We start from the raw sequence: 15,344 nt of genomic DNA, 5'->3' as shown, positions 1-15,344 counted from the left end.
AATAGGTTACCTAGTATTGAAACCCTGTGTTTGTGGATATCTGTCAGTGGGAGTGTGTTTTGTCTTGGTGTGTTAATGTTTTTCCACTTCTTCTACACTCCAAGGGTGAAAAGTAAAGTATGGGTCTTTCTCTAATCAATAATCTGACCACTAGATATTTGGCGTCTGTATACAATAAGTAGCAGTCAACATCCTTATTTACTTAAAAACATACCGATATGGTGTACAGAGAACAGACGACTTGTGATAAATGCAACGTCTCGAGACTGGACTAAACCTCAACATGCAGTTGTAAAAGAATGCAGATATATTGGGACTGGAAAACAGTATTGCACTCAGTTTACACTCAGAGTTTACACTTATCAGGAGTTGACTGTACTATGGGTCTGTTTCTATATGACATGTCTTCTGGGAAGGTCATCTTATCTGTAGGAGGTTCATCTTATCTGTAGGAGGTTCATCTTATCTGTAGGAGGTTCATCTTATCTAGAGGAGGTTCATCTTATCTAGCGGAGGTTCATCTTATCTGGAGGAGGTTCATCTTATCTGGAGGAGGTTCATCTTATCTAGAGGAGGTTCATCTTATCTAGAGGAGGTTCATCTTATCTGGAGGAGGTTCATCTTATCTGGAGGAGGTTCATCTTATCTAGAGGAGGTTCATCTTATCTGGAGGAGGTTCATCTTATCTGGAGGAGGTTCATCTTATCTGGAGGAGGTTCATCTTATCTGGAGGAGGTCCATCTTATCTGGAGGAGGTTCATCTTATCTGGAGGAGGTTCATCTTATCTGGAGGAGGTTCATCTTATCTGGAGGAGGTTCATCTTATCTGGAGGAGGTTCATCTTATCTGGAGGAGGTTCATCTTATCTGGGGGAGGTTCATCTTATCTATGGGGAGGTTCATCTTATCTATGGGGAGGTTCATCTTATCTATGGGGAGGTTCATCTTATCTATGGGGAGGTTCATCTTATCTATGGGGAGGTTCATCTTATCTAGGGGAGGTTCATCTTATCTAGAGGAGGTTCATCTTATCTATGGGGAGGTTCATCTTATCTTGGGGAGGTTCATCTTATCTATGGGGAGGTTCATCTTATCTATGGGGAGGTTCATCTTATCTGGAGGAGGTTCATCTTATCTATGGGGAGGTTCATCTTATCTATGGGGAGGTTCATCTTATCTATGGGGAGGTTCATCTTATCTATGGGGAGGTTAAATAAATAAAACATGAGGTTATCCTGTGTAAGGTTATCCTATATAAGGTTATGCTATGTACTCTGCTTCTAGTCCAAGTCAGAAGACTCGGGTGCAATTCCAACCTCCGTCCAGCAGGGCGTGCTGCCTCAGGCCCAGCTCATGCTGGCTGGGGGACAGATAGCTGGAGTAAGTGGCATGCTGTCTGCCTGCCTGCTTGCCTGTCAGTTCATCTGTCTGTCTGTCTGTAATGTGATGGATCTCTATGGCCTTCTCGTCTCCTCTCCCTCATCTGCACTGATCTGAAAGAACAGCAAATGCCCAGTAGGCATCGTCCACCATGATTGTTTCACTGTTCTTGGATCAGGGCTGATAAAGAGAAGAACACACACACACAGAGAGAGAGAGGGTGTTATGTCCAAATACTATTTTCCTTGTTTCCTTTCCTTAGTGACTAGTGATTCATATAAAGATTGGATGGGAATTGATCTAGTCGCTCTGGATAAGAGCGTCTGCTAAATGACTTAAATGTAAATGTAAATCTACCTATCATATGCATTCCATTAATTCCTGCTATGATCAGTGTGGAAGGGAGGAACTGTTTTAAGAGTATTGGGATGTAACCTGCTTGTGCATGCAGATCATGCCAACTCCCCAGACACGCATCACCCTGGTACCGTGTGTGTGTGTGTGTGTGTGTGTGTGTGTGTGTGTGTGTGTGTGTGTGTGTGTGTGTGTGTGTGTGTGTGTGTGTGTGTGTGTGTGTGTGTGTGTGTGTGTGCGTGCCCAGGCATCATGCTGATCTGTGATCATTCTGTCGCTGTCACATTGCCAGCATGCCCTCACATGTGAACTGAGGGTCAGACAGCCAGTGGCTGTGACGTCTTCATCCAGTAAGGCTTCACAGCAAAGTCATCTTCTGTCCAAAAGCATGAGTCCTTTCCTCTCTCCATCTCTTGGCCCCTGGACACGCTGTCACTGCATCACATGTACTGCTTGATGTTGTATTCATTTGAAACATGAAAATCCTTTGACTTTTGAAAAGAATAGTTAGGACAACCTACTGTTTCTCTTCTTCCCTGCTGTCTCTCTTTATTTCTCACACCGCTCTACCCTCTCGCTCTACCCTCTCTCCACAATACGTCATCTTTCGCTTTCTATCTCCCTCTTTCTCTCTGCCCCCTCCTTTCCTCCTCCTCTCCTCTCCCACTCTACCATGTCCTCCTCCTCTCCTCTCCCCCCTCCCCCTCTCCTCTCCCCGCTCCTCCTCTCCTCTCCCCGCTCCTCCTCTCCTCTCCCCGCTCCTCCTCTCCTCTCCCCGCTCCTCCTCTTCTCTCCCCCCTCCTCCTCTCCCCCCTCCTCTCTCTAGTTGACCCTGTCTCCAGCGCAGCAGCAGATGTTGTTGCAGCAGGCCCAGGCCCAGCTCCTAGCAGCAGCCATGCAGCAGCAGTCAGCCAGCCAGCAGAGCAGCACTACGGGGGCAAGCATCTCTGCCTCTGCAGCCACCCCTATCACACAACTGCCCCTGTCCCAGCCCATCCAGATCACCTCTGTAAGAGATACACACACACACACACACACACACACACACACACACACGAGAACCCGCATGTGCGCAAACACACACACACACACACACACACACACACACACACACACACACACACACACACACACACACACACACACACACACACACAGAGAGAGACAAATAGACACACACACACACACCACATCATCACTAGGGCTAGACGGAATCTGCAGGGGGCAGAGTATCCTGCTACCTCTAGAATGGGGTGTGAAATCAATAAAAAACGATGTAATGATGTCAAACCCAATACTGTCCCACTATATATCATATACCAACCACAGTGTCATCATTAATTGAATATGCAGGAACCATTGAGCTCTGGAGGTAATGTTAACATCGTTCCCCCTCAGATTCCCTCTGGTTCTACCCATCTTCCAGGCCAGCTAAGCCAGCTGGGATACCCCTATGAGATGGCGACCTTCAGCAGTTACCTACCTGTAGTACACCTTTATATCACTGTTACATGAATGACTGGACCTGTATAATGTAACTGTAGTGGTACATCTGTAAGACAGTGTGGTAGGAATGAGTGTGGTTTTACCTGAAGTACATTAGAACCCGATCTCCTTGTGGACACTTGATGAGAACCTTCCTCTGTTTATCTCTGCAGTATGAAGCTAGAAGGCAGACCTTTGGAACCCTGTACCACTGTTACCTGTAGGACTATAGCCTGCTTGTTAATACTGTTTTACCTCTAGATACGAGGGCTCCATGTTTGTGTGAGATGAACAAGAACAGCATGAAGTGATTGTGTATACCTGTAGTAATGTGTGCTCCTCTCCTGGTGTGTATGTGTGTGAGGACTTTCAGCAGTTACAACAGCTGCAGCAGCAGAACCTGACCATGCCCCAGTTTGTCCTGGTTCAGCCCGGCCACCACATCGCTACCCAGCTGCAGCCTGGCCAGTTCATCATCTCACAGTCGCCGCAGGGCCAGCAGAGTATGTACTACACACACACACACACACACACACGAACACACACACACACACACACACGAACACACACACACACACACACACACACACACACACACACGAACACACACACACACACACGAACACAGGCACGCAGACATATAATCTCACCCTCCCTTTATGCCTCTTAAAAGTTCTCCATGATTCCCTCAACAGGTCTCCTGCAAGGCCAGAGTCTTCTAACTCAACTACCTCAAAGCCAAGCCAACCTCCTGCAGACGCATCCCAGCATCACGCTCGCCACACAGGTCAGACACTAAAGATACAGCTACCATGTTTCAAACCTTTCAAGTTGAAACCATGTTTAGTTTGTCTAACCCCATACGCACCCCATCTCCCGTCTTGTAGCCAGCGACTCCGACCCGTACGATAGCAGCCACGCCCATCCAGCCTCTGTCCCACAGCCAGACCTCGCCCCCTAAACGCCTGGCCACGCCCAGTCTGGAGGAGCCCAGTGACCTGGAGGAGCTGGAACAGTTTGCCAAGACCTTCAAACAGAGACGCATCAAACTGGGCTTCACACAGGTGGGTGTGTGGTTGGGGTTGTCAGGGAGCTGTAGGAAGGTGTGTGTGTGTGTGTGTGTGTGTGTGTGTGTGTGTGTGTGTGTGTGTGTGGTTGGGGTTGTCAGGGAGCTGTAGGAAGGTGTGTGTGTGTGTGTGGTTGGGGTTGTCAGGGAGCTGTAGGAAGGTGTGTGTGTTTGTGTGTGGTTGGGGTTGTCAGGGAGCTGTAGGAAGGTGTGTGTGTGTGTGTGTGGTTGGGGTTGTCAGGGAGCTGTAGGAAGGTGTGTGTGTGTGTGTGGTTGGGGTTGTCAGGGAGCTGTAGGAAGGTGTGTGTGTGTGTGGTTGGGGTTGTCAGGGAGCTGTAGGAAGGTGTGTGTGTGGTTGGGGTTGTCAGGGAGCTGTAGGAAGGTGTGTGTGTGTGTGTGTGTGTGTGTGTGTGTGTGTGGTTGGGGTTGTCAGGGAGCTGTAGGAAGGTGTGTGTGTGTGTGTGTGGTTGGGGTTGTCAGGGAGCTGTAGGAAGGTGTGTGTGTGTGTGTGGTTGGGGTTGTCAGGGAGCTGTAGGAAGGTGTGTGTGTGTGTGGTTGGGGTTGTCAGGGAGCTGTAGGAAGGTGTGTGTGTGTGTGTGGTTGGGGTTGTCAGGGAGCTGTAGGAAGGTGTGTGTGTGTGTGTGTGTGTGGTTGGGGTTGTCAGGGAGCTGTAGGAAGGTGTGTGTGTGTGTGTGGTTGGGGTTGTCAGGGAGCTGTAGGAAGGTGTGTGTGTGTGTGTGGTTGGGGTTGTCAGGGAGCTGTAGGAAGGTGTGTGTGTGTGTGTGGTTGGGGTTGTCAGGGAGCTGTAGGAAGGTGTGTGTGTGTGTGGTTGGGGTTGTCAGGGAGCTGTAGGAAGGTGTGTGTGTGTGTGTGTGTGTGTGTGTGTGTGTGGTTGGGGTTGTCAGGGAGCTGTAGGAAGGTGTGTGTGTGTGTGTGTGTGGTTGGGGTTGTCAGGGAGCTGTAGGAAGGTGTGTGTGTGTGGTTGGGGTTGTCAGGGAGCTGTAGGAAGGTGTGTGTGTGTGTGTGTGGTTGGGGTTGTCAGGGAGCTGTAGGAAGGTGTGTGTGTGTGTGTGTGTGGTTGGGGTTGTCAGGGAGCTGTAGGAAGGTGTGTGTGTGGTTGGGGTTGTCAGGGAGCTGTAGGAAGGTGTGTGTGTGGTTGGGGTTGTCAGGGAGCTGTAGGAAGGTGTGTGTGTATGTTTGTATGATAACAGCAGAGCTGTCTCTGTCTCCCCCAGGGAGATGTTGGCCTGGCCATGGGCAAGCTGTACGGTAACGACTTCAGCCAGACCACCATCTCCCGCTTCGAGGCCTTGAACCTCAGCTTTAAGAACATGTGCAAGCTGAAGCCACTGCTGGAGAAGTGGCTCAACGATGCAGGTTTGTCCCTGAGCTGACCGCCAGCCCTGTGTGTGTACTGGATTGTGTACTGTATTGTGTACGTAAACGTACCTGGTCTTTACCTTTGTCCCTGTCCTTTGTCGCGGTGCTGTTTATGCAGACAACCTGTCGTCTGACCAGGCCCTGTCCAGCCCCAGCGCCCTGGGCTCCCCTGGCCTGGGTATGGAGGGGCTGAACCGCCGACGCAAGAAGAGGACCAGCATCGAGACCAACATCCGCTTGGCCTTAGAAAAGAGATTTCTGGAAGTGAGTGACATTTCATATTCTAGATTATCTCTCAGGAACTGCCCCATACTGAAAGGGAATCCCTGGGGTTTTGCCCTCTTCAAGCAGAACCAAAAACCTACCTCTGAGGAGATCACCATGATCGCCGACCAGCTCAACATGGAGAAGGAGGTGATCCGGGTTTGGTTCTGTAACCGCCGGCAGAAAGAGAAGAGGATCAACCCCCCCAGCGGTGGATACAGCAACACAGGGACAGGCAGCAGCCCCATCAAAACCATCTTCACCCCTACGATCCCCCTGGTATGGACAACACACACTGGCATGTACCACACACACACACACACGCACACACACACACACACACACACACACACACACACACGCAAAGTGTTTTTTCCTATTCCGTGTTCAACCCCTCTCCTTCCCTGTTGCAGGTGGCCAGTACGGCCAGCCTTGTGACCAGTAACACACCGACTACACTGACTGTAAACCCAGTGATGCCTCTCAGCAGCAGCAGCGTGTCTGGCCTGACCTTCACAGGTGCACAGGGGCAGGGGCAGGACAGGATCATATTTAGCTAGGAATCAAGCAATCTTCTGGTCCTGAAATACTAAACACCAGCCTTCCGTTCTGTCCCAGGCACGACCATAGGAGCGACCACAAACACGGCATCCGTCATCTCCACGGCACCCATGGTTACTGCGGTGACCAGCTCCCCATCGCTAAGCCCCTCCCCCACGGCCCTCCAGGCCACGGCGGCGGAGACGGGCGGAACCCAGGAGCACACGGTGGTCACGCAGGCACCGTCGTCCCTAGCGACCACTCTGGGGACGGGTCAGGTGATGGTGGCTGGACTGGGCCTGTCGGCCGCCCTGCAAGGCGCCGCCCAGTTACCCACCAGCACTAGTTTCGCTGCCATGGCCGGGCTTAACCAAGGACTTATGGCGTCATCGCAGTTCACTCCTGGGTGAGTAGGATGGGGAGAGGATATCGGCGCAGGGTCTGATCACAGCACATATCAAACTACAGGAAGGGCTGTCCTCATGCTATATCTGGAATGCAGAATTATATAATGAAATATAATCTTCCAATAGTATTTGTGAATAGTCAAAACGTTTTGAATAATCATAGAATTAATAGTAGCATATGATCATCACAATCTCAGGCATTGAAGGAGGAATCAGAATGATTTTTAATCTCTCCTGCTTTCTTACTCTGTGTGTAGGGGGGCCTTGCTGAGCTTGGCTCCAGGGGGGCTGGGAGGGGCTCTGAACCCCGCCATGTTGAGCAACAGCACCCTAGCCACCATCCAAGGTCTGTGGAGCGGCAAGTACACCTGTTTAATTACCTCATTTATTTACATAGCCTGTTCTCATATTATACTGAATAAAAATAGAAACGCAACATGCAACAATTTCAAAGATTTTACTGAGTTACAGTTCATGTAAGGAAATCAGTCAATTGAAATGAATGAATTAGGCCCTAGTATATGGATTTCATGTGACTGGGCAGGGGCACAGCCTGGGAGGGCATAGGCTTACTCACTGGAGAGTCAGGCCCAGCCAATCAGAATGAGTTTTCCCCCACAAAAGGGCTATATTACAGACAGAAATAGCCCACAGGTGAAGAAGCTGGATGTGGAGGTCATGGGATGGTGGTCTGCGGCTGTGAGGCCGGATGGACGTACTGCCAAATTCTCTAAAAACAACTTGGAGGCAACTTATGGTAGAGAAATGAACATTCAATTCTCTGGCAGAAACTCTGGGGGACATTCCTGCAGTCAGCATGTCAATTGCACACTCCCTCAATTTGAGACATATGTGGCATTGTGTTGAGTGACAAAACTGCAAATTTTAAAGTGGCCTTTTATTGTCCCCAACTGTGTAATGATCATGCTGTTAAATCCGTTTCTTGAGATGCCACACCTGTCAGGTGGATGGATTATATTGGCAAAGGATAAATTATCATGAATAGGGATGTAAACAAATTTGTGCACAAAATTTGAGAGAAAGAATGGAAAATATCTGGGATCTATTATTACAGCTCATGAAACATGGGCACAACACTTTATATGCTGTGTTTATACATTTGTTCAGTGTAGTTTTATACTGTTTGTCCAACCTCAATATATTTAAGACTACCTTTCTCATTGCTCTGAACCTTCCACTTATACACCTGTAGAACAGTGGAGGCTGCTGAGGGGAGAGCGGCTCATAATAATGGCCGGAACAGAGCAAGTGAAATGGCATCAAACACCTGGAAACAATGTGTTTGATGTATTTGATACCATTCCACTGATTCCACTCCAGTCATTACCACAAGCTCGTTCTCCCCACCAACCTCCTGTGCTGTATAACTAGTCTGTACCGGACACTGTCCTCCTGGTCTTCACCACACGTCACACCGTTCTGTACAAGACGTAATGAGAACTCCTTGCTAGCAACGTTACCCTTCATATCCATCCACAGTTAGCTGTAACTCCTCCAACTGAGGATGTCTAGATATCTAGGTAACCCCTCTGTCCCTCCTCTCCTCCCCCTGCAGCCCTGGCATCAGGCGGCGCTCTCCCCATCACCTCGCTGGACGGGAGCGGTAACCTGCTGTTCGCCAATACCTCTGCTGGCAGCACCCCCAACCTGATGCAACCCCTCTTCCTGAACCCCCAGAACCTGTCCCTGCTCACCACCAACCCTGTCAACCTGGTGTCAGCCGGAGCTGCTGGGGGAGGGGCCCTGCAGGTCTCAGCTGACCACCAGGTCACCACGGCGACTGTACCAGTTCCCGCCTCCACCATCACCACTGCCTCCAGGGCCCAGTGAAGCTGGAGGCCTCAAATGGAACCCTATGCCCTATTTAGTGCACTACTCTTGGTTAAATGTAGCGTACGATATGTCTGGCTCTGGCCATATTAGGGCACTATATGGGGGAATAGGGCTGTTGTTTGGGATTTGGCCTTAGACTAATGGCTCTACCCACCTGTTCCTCCTCTTCCTTCTCTCTGTCACCTGTCATTATTTAAATATTTTGCTGCCACCAAAAAGAAACCCTCTGTGGAGCGGGTTGGAATTTATTTAAAAAACAATGTTGGTCTTTTTTTCATTCTCTTCCCCAGTACTCCAAAAATGAGATGCAACTCACGGATGTTTTTGTCGTTGGACGCGGCAGGTCACACAGGAGGACTGGGGCGGCCATTTTCTGAGGCAGGATCGTCTTGAACTCTATGGTTTGTGCTCCTTGTGTGACCCCTGACCAACGTCTTGGGAGAGTAAATAACAGAGAAGACCCACCTAGCGTTCCCTTTTCTACTCCGTCACCTTTTTCACAAGTAGAGATCTTTCTCTTCCCTGTTCAGAACTTCTTCTGAAGTACTTCTAACCAAAAATGTGTGATTTTACTTTTAAAATTTTTATTCTAACAAAAATGATTTACTACTAAGTTCACAATCTACATCATCACTAAAAGGGGGGTTTGTGCGTCTCCCCTGTCTAGGTTGAGTTTATTTAGTGTCGGAGGCTCTGTTGGAAAGGCCTCAGCACGAATATCAAAGTTTTATTTTAGAGGCGTTCTCGTTTTAGTTTGTTTTCTCTTGTTTTTATGTGAGTGGACATTTTCAGAACTATACGTCTAACATTAAGTTTTAACTGCTATATATATAATTAGTTTTATCGTGGTTATAAGGCTTTAAAAATCTAGTAATAATAAGTGGCTGATATAACGGTTATCGTTGCTTTAAGGAACAGGGCTGGCTGCGTGGTCTCTCACTGGTCCTCTCTGTCTGGTAACACTGAGCTAGACATTTCGCAGTAGCCCAGTGGCCATGGAGCGTTTGTAAATGGTAGTCTAGGTGCAGACCATAGACACCGATATAAGAAATGATAACGCTTAGAGCTTTAACCCGGGTTACATATGGACCCATATCTGTGGGTTGTCGGGGTGGTGGTTGTGTGTTGTTGGGATCATGGCGGGGGAGTTCAGGGTTCACAGTTCATAGGTCAGGCAGTATAGGGGCTAAGTGGTTTTCTTGTGACCTTTATAGCTCAGGCAAATACAGACGCCTCAGTTAGCTGTATGATACATGGAGTTCTGTGACTGAGTGTTCTCTGACGGTCTGTCTGTATGGTTGCCATGCCAACTGGATGGCGTTGGTGTGCGGTAGATGGGGACGTTGTGTATTTTTGCTCAGATATTTTTCATTTTTTTAATACCATTGTTTTTTTAATGCCACCAATGAACTACAGTCTGCCTGTTTTTGAAAGACTTAAACATTCTGTCACGTTTTTTAACAGGTTTTAAGGTCCTTTATTTCTGCAGTCTTTCGACTGGCTTACTTCAAGATATACCAAAAATATTTGTTAAACCTTGTGCTGTTTATTGTCAGTGTAGCTTAGCCTAGTCCTAATATTTATGAGTACAAACTCTCTCTTCACAACAGGAGATGAAAATGCAATATGTTGATGATCACTTTCCAAAGACAAACTTATTTTTAAATTTGACTATGGCTCTCCTGCTCAGCTTTAAAGTAGCAGGGCAAATAACCAAAAAGAAAGGTATGGGAAGACGGGAGGTCAGGTGTAGTGTCTCCCTGTATAAAGTTCATATATTTGAGGGGTGTTTAGGTTTGAATGGTAGTGGTTATATGATATCAATGGGTGCGTATCCTCAAGGCTCGGTCCAGTTTCTCTACATGTTTCCCCCTATGATGATATGGCAGACTGTCCTGATCCTTTCTAGACTGGCATATCCGCTTGGGCAACAGTTTGGACTGCAGTCAGGCTTTCAATAGTCGGGTAAGGGCTGTCCATTTTACTTTTTCTACTAATCCTCAGCCATGAAATAAAAAGCTTGAACCAAAGTCGTTTTCTCACTAGCTGCTGTGCCTGTGTGAGCCAGCAAGTGCTGTTCACAAGATCACTATCTTACATAATACTACTACTGACAAGTTTTCTCCTCTTAAACCCACCTGTGTGCATCCCCCACTAACCCCCTTCTAAAGAACAAGGATATTTTAGCTTTAATGACCAGCTGCTTTAACTTAGAATGGAGGCAAACGTTCTACGTGTTTTCTTCTTCTAGTTTTGTGACCATATCCTGTTAGCAGGTCTCGGTTTCCTGTGGTTGAAACCTTCTCTCCTTCCTCTCAATGCCCAACTTGCTTTACTATGGGGAGCTCATCCACTGGCAGCACCAGTAAAGACGTTTCGGACCTACCAAGATCCTGACCTGTAACCAAGCAGCGTAGCCTCTGTGCTGCCCTTATCGAACTGCCCCTTTTCGTAACAACAACACCACACAACAATAGTGTTGACCCTAACATTGACCCTAACATAACCAGATTAATGACTGCCTAGTTTGAAAGCAGAGAATTTGCTCCACGCTGTTTTTATGTGCAGTTTTTATGTGCTCCTTTTCACCCGTGAATTACTTTGACTAAATACCTCAGCAGCACTTAAACATTAGGTTCTCTAAGAAATCTGACACCCTCTGAATATTGTAGAATGTACAAGAACTGTATGGCTGAATTGTACAAGATGGCATAAAAGAGTCATCGTTATCTCAAACTAGGACAAACTACTACTGCTATTTTCTAGTACTACTACTTATGGGTATTTCCAGGTTTTAACAGTTTAACATTATTTTGTGATCCTTCTTGCCAAAGCAAAGCGAAAGCCTTTCTCTCTGCGGCTGGGTTGATGTTTCCATGCTGCTCACTTGGCTGGTGTTCTTTCCGAATGGGACTTGTCGTTCTATTTGTAGTCCTGTTTGTAGTCACTCACCAGTCGTGAAGTGCGGTAGCTAGGTGAACCAGTGTCCATTGGCACCATTGGAAGTTAATGAAATATTTATCTGCGGAACGACTAAAGGATAAGAGAAAAAAAGCTTTTTTCTCTTCTTAATTCTATACATATATATACACAACACATGTAAGATATTCATATTTTATATTTGAACTAGTATGTTATCAAGACTGAATGTAGTGTTTTGTCATGCTTATATTCAAAAGACAAAAAAAAAAAACATTTTTATTAATCATAGCAATTTTGAAAAACTTTCAAGACCAAAAACTTAGACCCCTTGGTGCATGAATCGCAGACACCTGTAGCCAACACACGTGGGTGTGGTCTGTTGAGTGGGAGGGGCTTGCTCTGGTGCTCCTATTGGACAGTCCCTGTTTGTGCTGTTGCTAGGGAAACAGACTCTGAAGCGCCTAATCTTAATCTTTCATTGTCTTTTTTGTCTGTGTGTTTTGGTTTACTCTGGACTTGATTTGCTGTGCTGTTTTTAACAATCGTTAGAATTTTTTTTAATTACGTATGCCTTTAATTGTTTTGTATAGCACGAGAGGGCAAGATCACTGGCTTCCTTAGTTTGACAAAATATGAAAATTATCATTTACGCCTTATTGTTATTTAGAAGACAAAAGCATTGTAGCATATGTTGTTTGTGTGAGAGTAATCTAGTGAGAGAGGCTGCCTCCTCGCTATCTTTTGTGTTTAGCTAACCGACTCAGTGCATAGGTCTTGGACTTGTGCTGTTCTGGCGCAGTTATGTTGCTACCTATGACTTTAGGGGTGACTCAGACAGGTGGGAATACCTGTAGGAAAAGCTTTACTAATAACTGAACTCCAGCAGAGGTGTGTGTGTGTGTGTGTGTGTGTGTGTGTGTGTGTGTGTGTGTGTGTGTGTGTGTGAGGAAGGAAGGAAGGAAGGAAGGAAGGAAGGAAGGAAGGAAGGAAGGAAGGAAGGAAGGAAGGAAGGAAGGAAGGAAGGAAGGAAGGAAGGAAGGAAGGAAGGAAGGAAGGAAGGAAGGGAGAGCTGACTGCAGACCACAACGGTGCATTAGTTCTCAGCTTACAGATAAAGTATAATGATAAGAGCATTCATGGAAGATGGGAATGAGAATATGGAACAGTAACTGAAGTATCTCAGTGATCCATTGCCTGTGATGGAGGCTGATCCAGGATCTTTGTTGGTATGCGGTGGTGCACCAGTGACTCCTCTGGTTTGCTATATTTAAATATAACCTGTTGCTCAGTCAGTGGATCCTTCAAACATACAGGTTCTTTGTGCATTAGAGGGGATCCCCTTTGATACAGTTTTATTGTGTTTGGTGCAGTTGTGGATCTGGATGTCTCTCTCAGGTTTGTCTGATGCTCTAGAAGTGGTTCTCTGTTGATGCATGTGGCGCAGTGGTTCTGTGTGGTGGGTGTAAAGGTTTTGTAAAGGGAGAGGGCAGCAAGACACCAGGAAGTCTGGGGTAACTAGCTTGGTTAAGGGAGCTGCTGTATACCTCATTTCTTTCTCGAGACTGAGTGAAACTTGCTTTAATCTACTTTAGTAAAGAAAAATATAAAACGTAAGAAAAAAACATAAACAACACCAAAAACACATGGTCCTATCAGAGAAGCTCACAAATGTCTGTTTTAAGAGTACAGAGTGTCATGACAGCTGCTGCCACCGGGGGGAGACATGACACACTCCAGCACTCAAGAATGTCTGCTTCTCTTTATTTTTTACAAGAGCATCATCATCATCGCTCACGCTAAACACACAGCGACCTCTCACACCTCCACCTCCTATTATAATGCTGAAAGTATACTCACATTTCAGTTTTTAGTAGTATGTACTTGATTTATCCCACTCCTATTCTGTTTTCTATGATTTGACAATCCTGTCCTTTTTATATTCTTATTTAGATTGTAAATGAAGATGTTGGTGTGTGTCTACTCACCTGGTGGCGCACTGCCTCGCTGCACTCTCTTTCCTGTGGTATTGTTAACCAAAGACTTCCGAAGTGATTGTATATGGACTACACCATCTCTCACCCCTCTCCGCCTCATCATCCCACGAGAAAAGACATGCAGCTGTGCTCACACACGCTCTTCCCTGAGCACCTGTAATGTCGATACGCCTATATGGCAGAGCTGTGTGTGTGTGTGTGTGCACGCCGCGGACACAACAGGCACCTGTAGCAGGGCCTGTGGGTGAGGATAGGTAGAGTTTGGAGGGGCAAAGTAAGGTTCTCTGATAGACAGATCAATTATCCAATCCCGTGATTGCTGGGTGATGTTTGTTAATACACATTGAGGGTGCATCCTGTGCATACTGTAAAGGCTCAGGAGTCACTGTTTCTGTCCCTCTGTCTGTCTCCGGGACTGTTGCTAGGACACACCTTTTCCGTCTCAGACTGTCACAAAAATACACTGTTTCTGCTTCTTGGATACAGTGCTTCTGTCTGGCTCCCTATCTGTTTATTGTAGTTGCCAGGATACATTGTCTCTAGGATACAAATTCTCTGGTTCTTTCTCTCTGTCTCACCACTGTTTTCTTTCTTTATTTCTCTGTGTCTCTCTCTTGCTTCTCTCTCCCGCTGTGACACTATACATCATGGTCCTTCACTCTACATGGCCTGTGTCTGATTGGCTAAGCTCTTTGGTCAATGGAGTCCCAGGGAAACGTTGTAGGATGCTTTATTCCAAGTGGGGGAGTTGTAGGATCTCACAAGCGCTATCCCAAAGCAAAAAATATCCAAATATTTAATGTTTGACAAACGCAGATACCAAAGATAACTCTCTCTGTCCTGTCACACACACACACTCTCTCTCGCGCTCTCTCTCTCTCTCTCTCTCTCTCTCTCTCTCTCTCTCTCTCTCTCTCTCTCTCTCTCTCTCTTTCTCTTTCTCTTTCTCTCACCCTGCAGCTTGTGTATTAAGAGATAAACCCAGCACTGGCTTTAGCCCTTGCCCCAGTAATTCCAAAGCTTAGATGTATATTTTGGTATATTTCTGAGAAATCTAAATGGGAAAAAAAGTCTGTTGTTTTAAAACAACAATCTTGTCTGTTTGGTGTATCGATCTTTTTCTGCCACAGCATGGAACTAATTGCAGAATTGTCTTACTCTTAGTAGATTAAAGATATAGTATTTTTGTATGTTTTGGGGTGTGTAAAAAAATTCTGTGTGATTATATCAGTTAACACGGACCAAGTGTCCATGGTTAAAAAAAAAAGAAAAACAAGCAGAAAAAATACAATAAAAACAAAAGGTCAACTTGTAAATATTACTTCTGTTTGTGGATTTTTGAGAAATGCATTCTGTAAAATCCTTGATAATTCTCCCTCTGTAAACCAAGCTTGGGCTAAACTAAAGGAATGTGTCCCCTTTATTTTCTGACTAGTTTTCCCTCTCAATACTTCCTGTCTGTCACTCTAGAACTCTGGGAGCCATGCTGTCATTGTGACTCGCGGTTCCACTGTTACACCATGGACTAGAATACTGCTCACTGTTGCCACGGGGACACATGCCTCATATCCGACTAAGAACCCCCCCCCCCCCCAGACATGGCGGTTGGCAGCATATAGAACTGAAAGATTGTGTAGAACATTAAGTATGTGAATCAAGATACATGGTAGATTTGATGCATTTGTCTGCTGTATTTTTG

The 15,344-nt window shown here is 46.5% G+C and overlaps 1 protein-coding gene across 4 annotated transcripts in view; it reads left to right on the top strand.

Annotated features, from left to right (window-relative positions):
- LOC106586756 (POU domain, class 2, transcription factor 1) overlaps nucleotides 1-15,326 on the top strand; it is a 34,733-nt gene extending 19,407 nt beyond the window's left edge. The window contains exons 4-16 of one of the 4 annotated variants that reach the window (XM_014174349.3): nucleotides 1,284-1,379; nucleotides 2,560-2,742; nucleotides 3,132-3,218; nucleotides 3,592-3,721; nucleotides 3,914-4,005; nucleotides 4,106-4,282; nucleotides 5,520-5,661; nucleotides 5,783-5,928; nucleotides 6,016-6,207; nucleotides 6,342-6,447; nucleotides 6,547-6,874; nucleotides 7,133-7,221; nucleotides 8,452-15,326. In XM_014174349.3, the coding sequence (XP_014029824.1) occupies nucleotides 1,284-1,379; nucleotides 2,560-2,742; nucleotides 3,132-3,218; nucleotides 3,592-3,721; nucleotides 3,914-4,005; nucleotides 4,106-4,282; nucleotides 5,520-5,661; nucleotides 5,783-5,928; nucleotides 6,016-6,207; nucleotides 6,342-6,447; nucleotides 6,547-6,874; nucleotides 7,133-7,221; nucleotides 8,452-8,726 (2,043 nt within the window). In that variant the 3' untranslated portion in view covers nucleotides 8,727-15,326. Of the gene's footprint in view, nucleotides 1-1,283; nucleotides 1,380-2,559; nucleotides 2,743-3,131; nucleotides 3,219-3,591; nucleotides 3,722-3,913; nucleotides 4,006-4,105; nucleotides 4,283-5,519; nucleotides 5,662-5,782; nucleotides 5,929-6,012; nucleotides 6,208-6,341; nucleotides 6,448-6,546; nucleotides 6,875-7,132; nucleotides 7,234-8,451 lie in introns of all 4 variants that reach the window. The other 3 variants (XM_014174347.3, XM_014174345.3, XM_082969159.1) reach the window with 3 other exon arrangements.
- Nucleotides 15,327-15,344: the final 18 nt, after the last annotated feature.

The sequence above is a fragment of the Salmo salar genome, chromosome 25, assembly GCF_965601325.2.
Source record: "Salmo salar chromosome 25, fSalSal1, whole genome shotgun sequence".
In the NCBI taxonomy this organism is placed as follows: Eukaryota; Metazoa; Chordata; class Actinopteri; order Salmoniformes; family Salmonidae; genus Salmo; species Salmo salar.
Note: the sequence above shows the minus strand (reverse complement) of the source record. Positions and strands in the feature narration are given on the sequence as shown.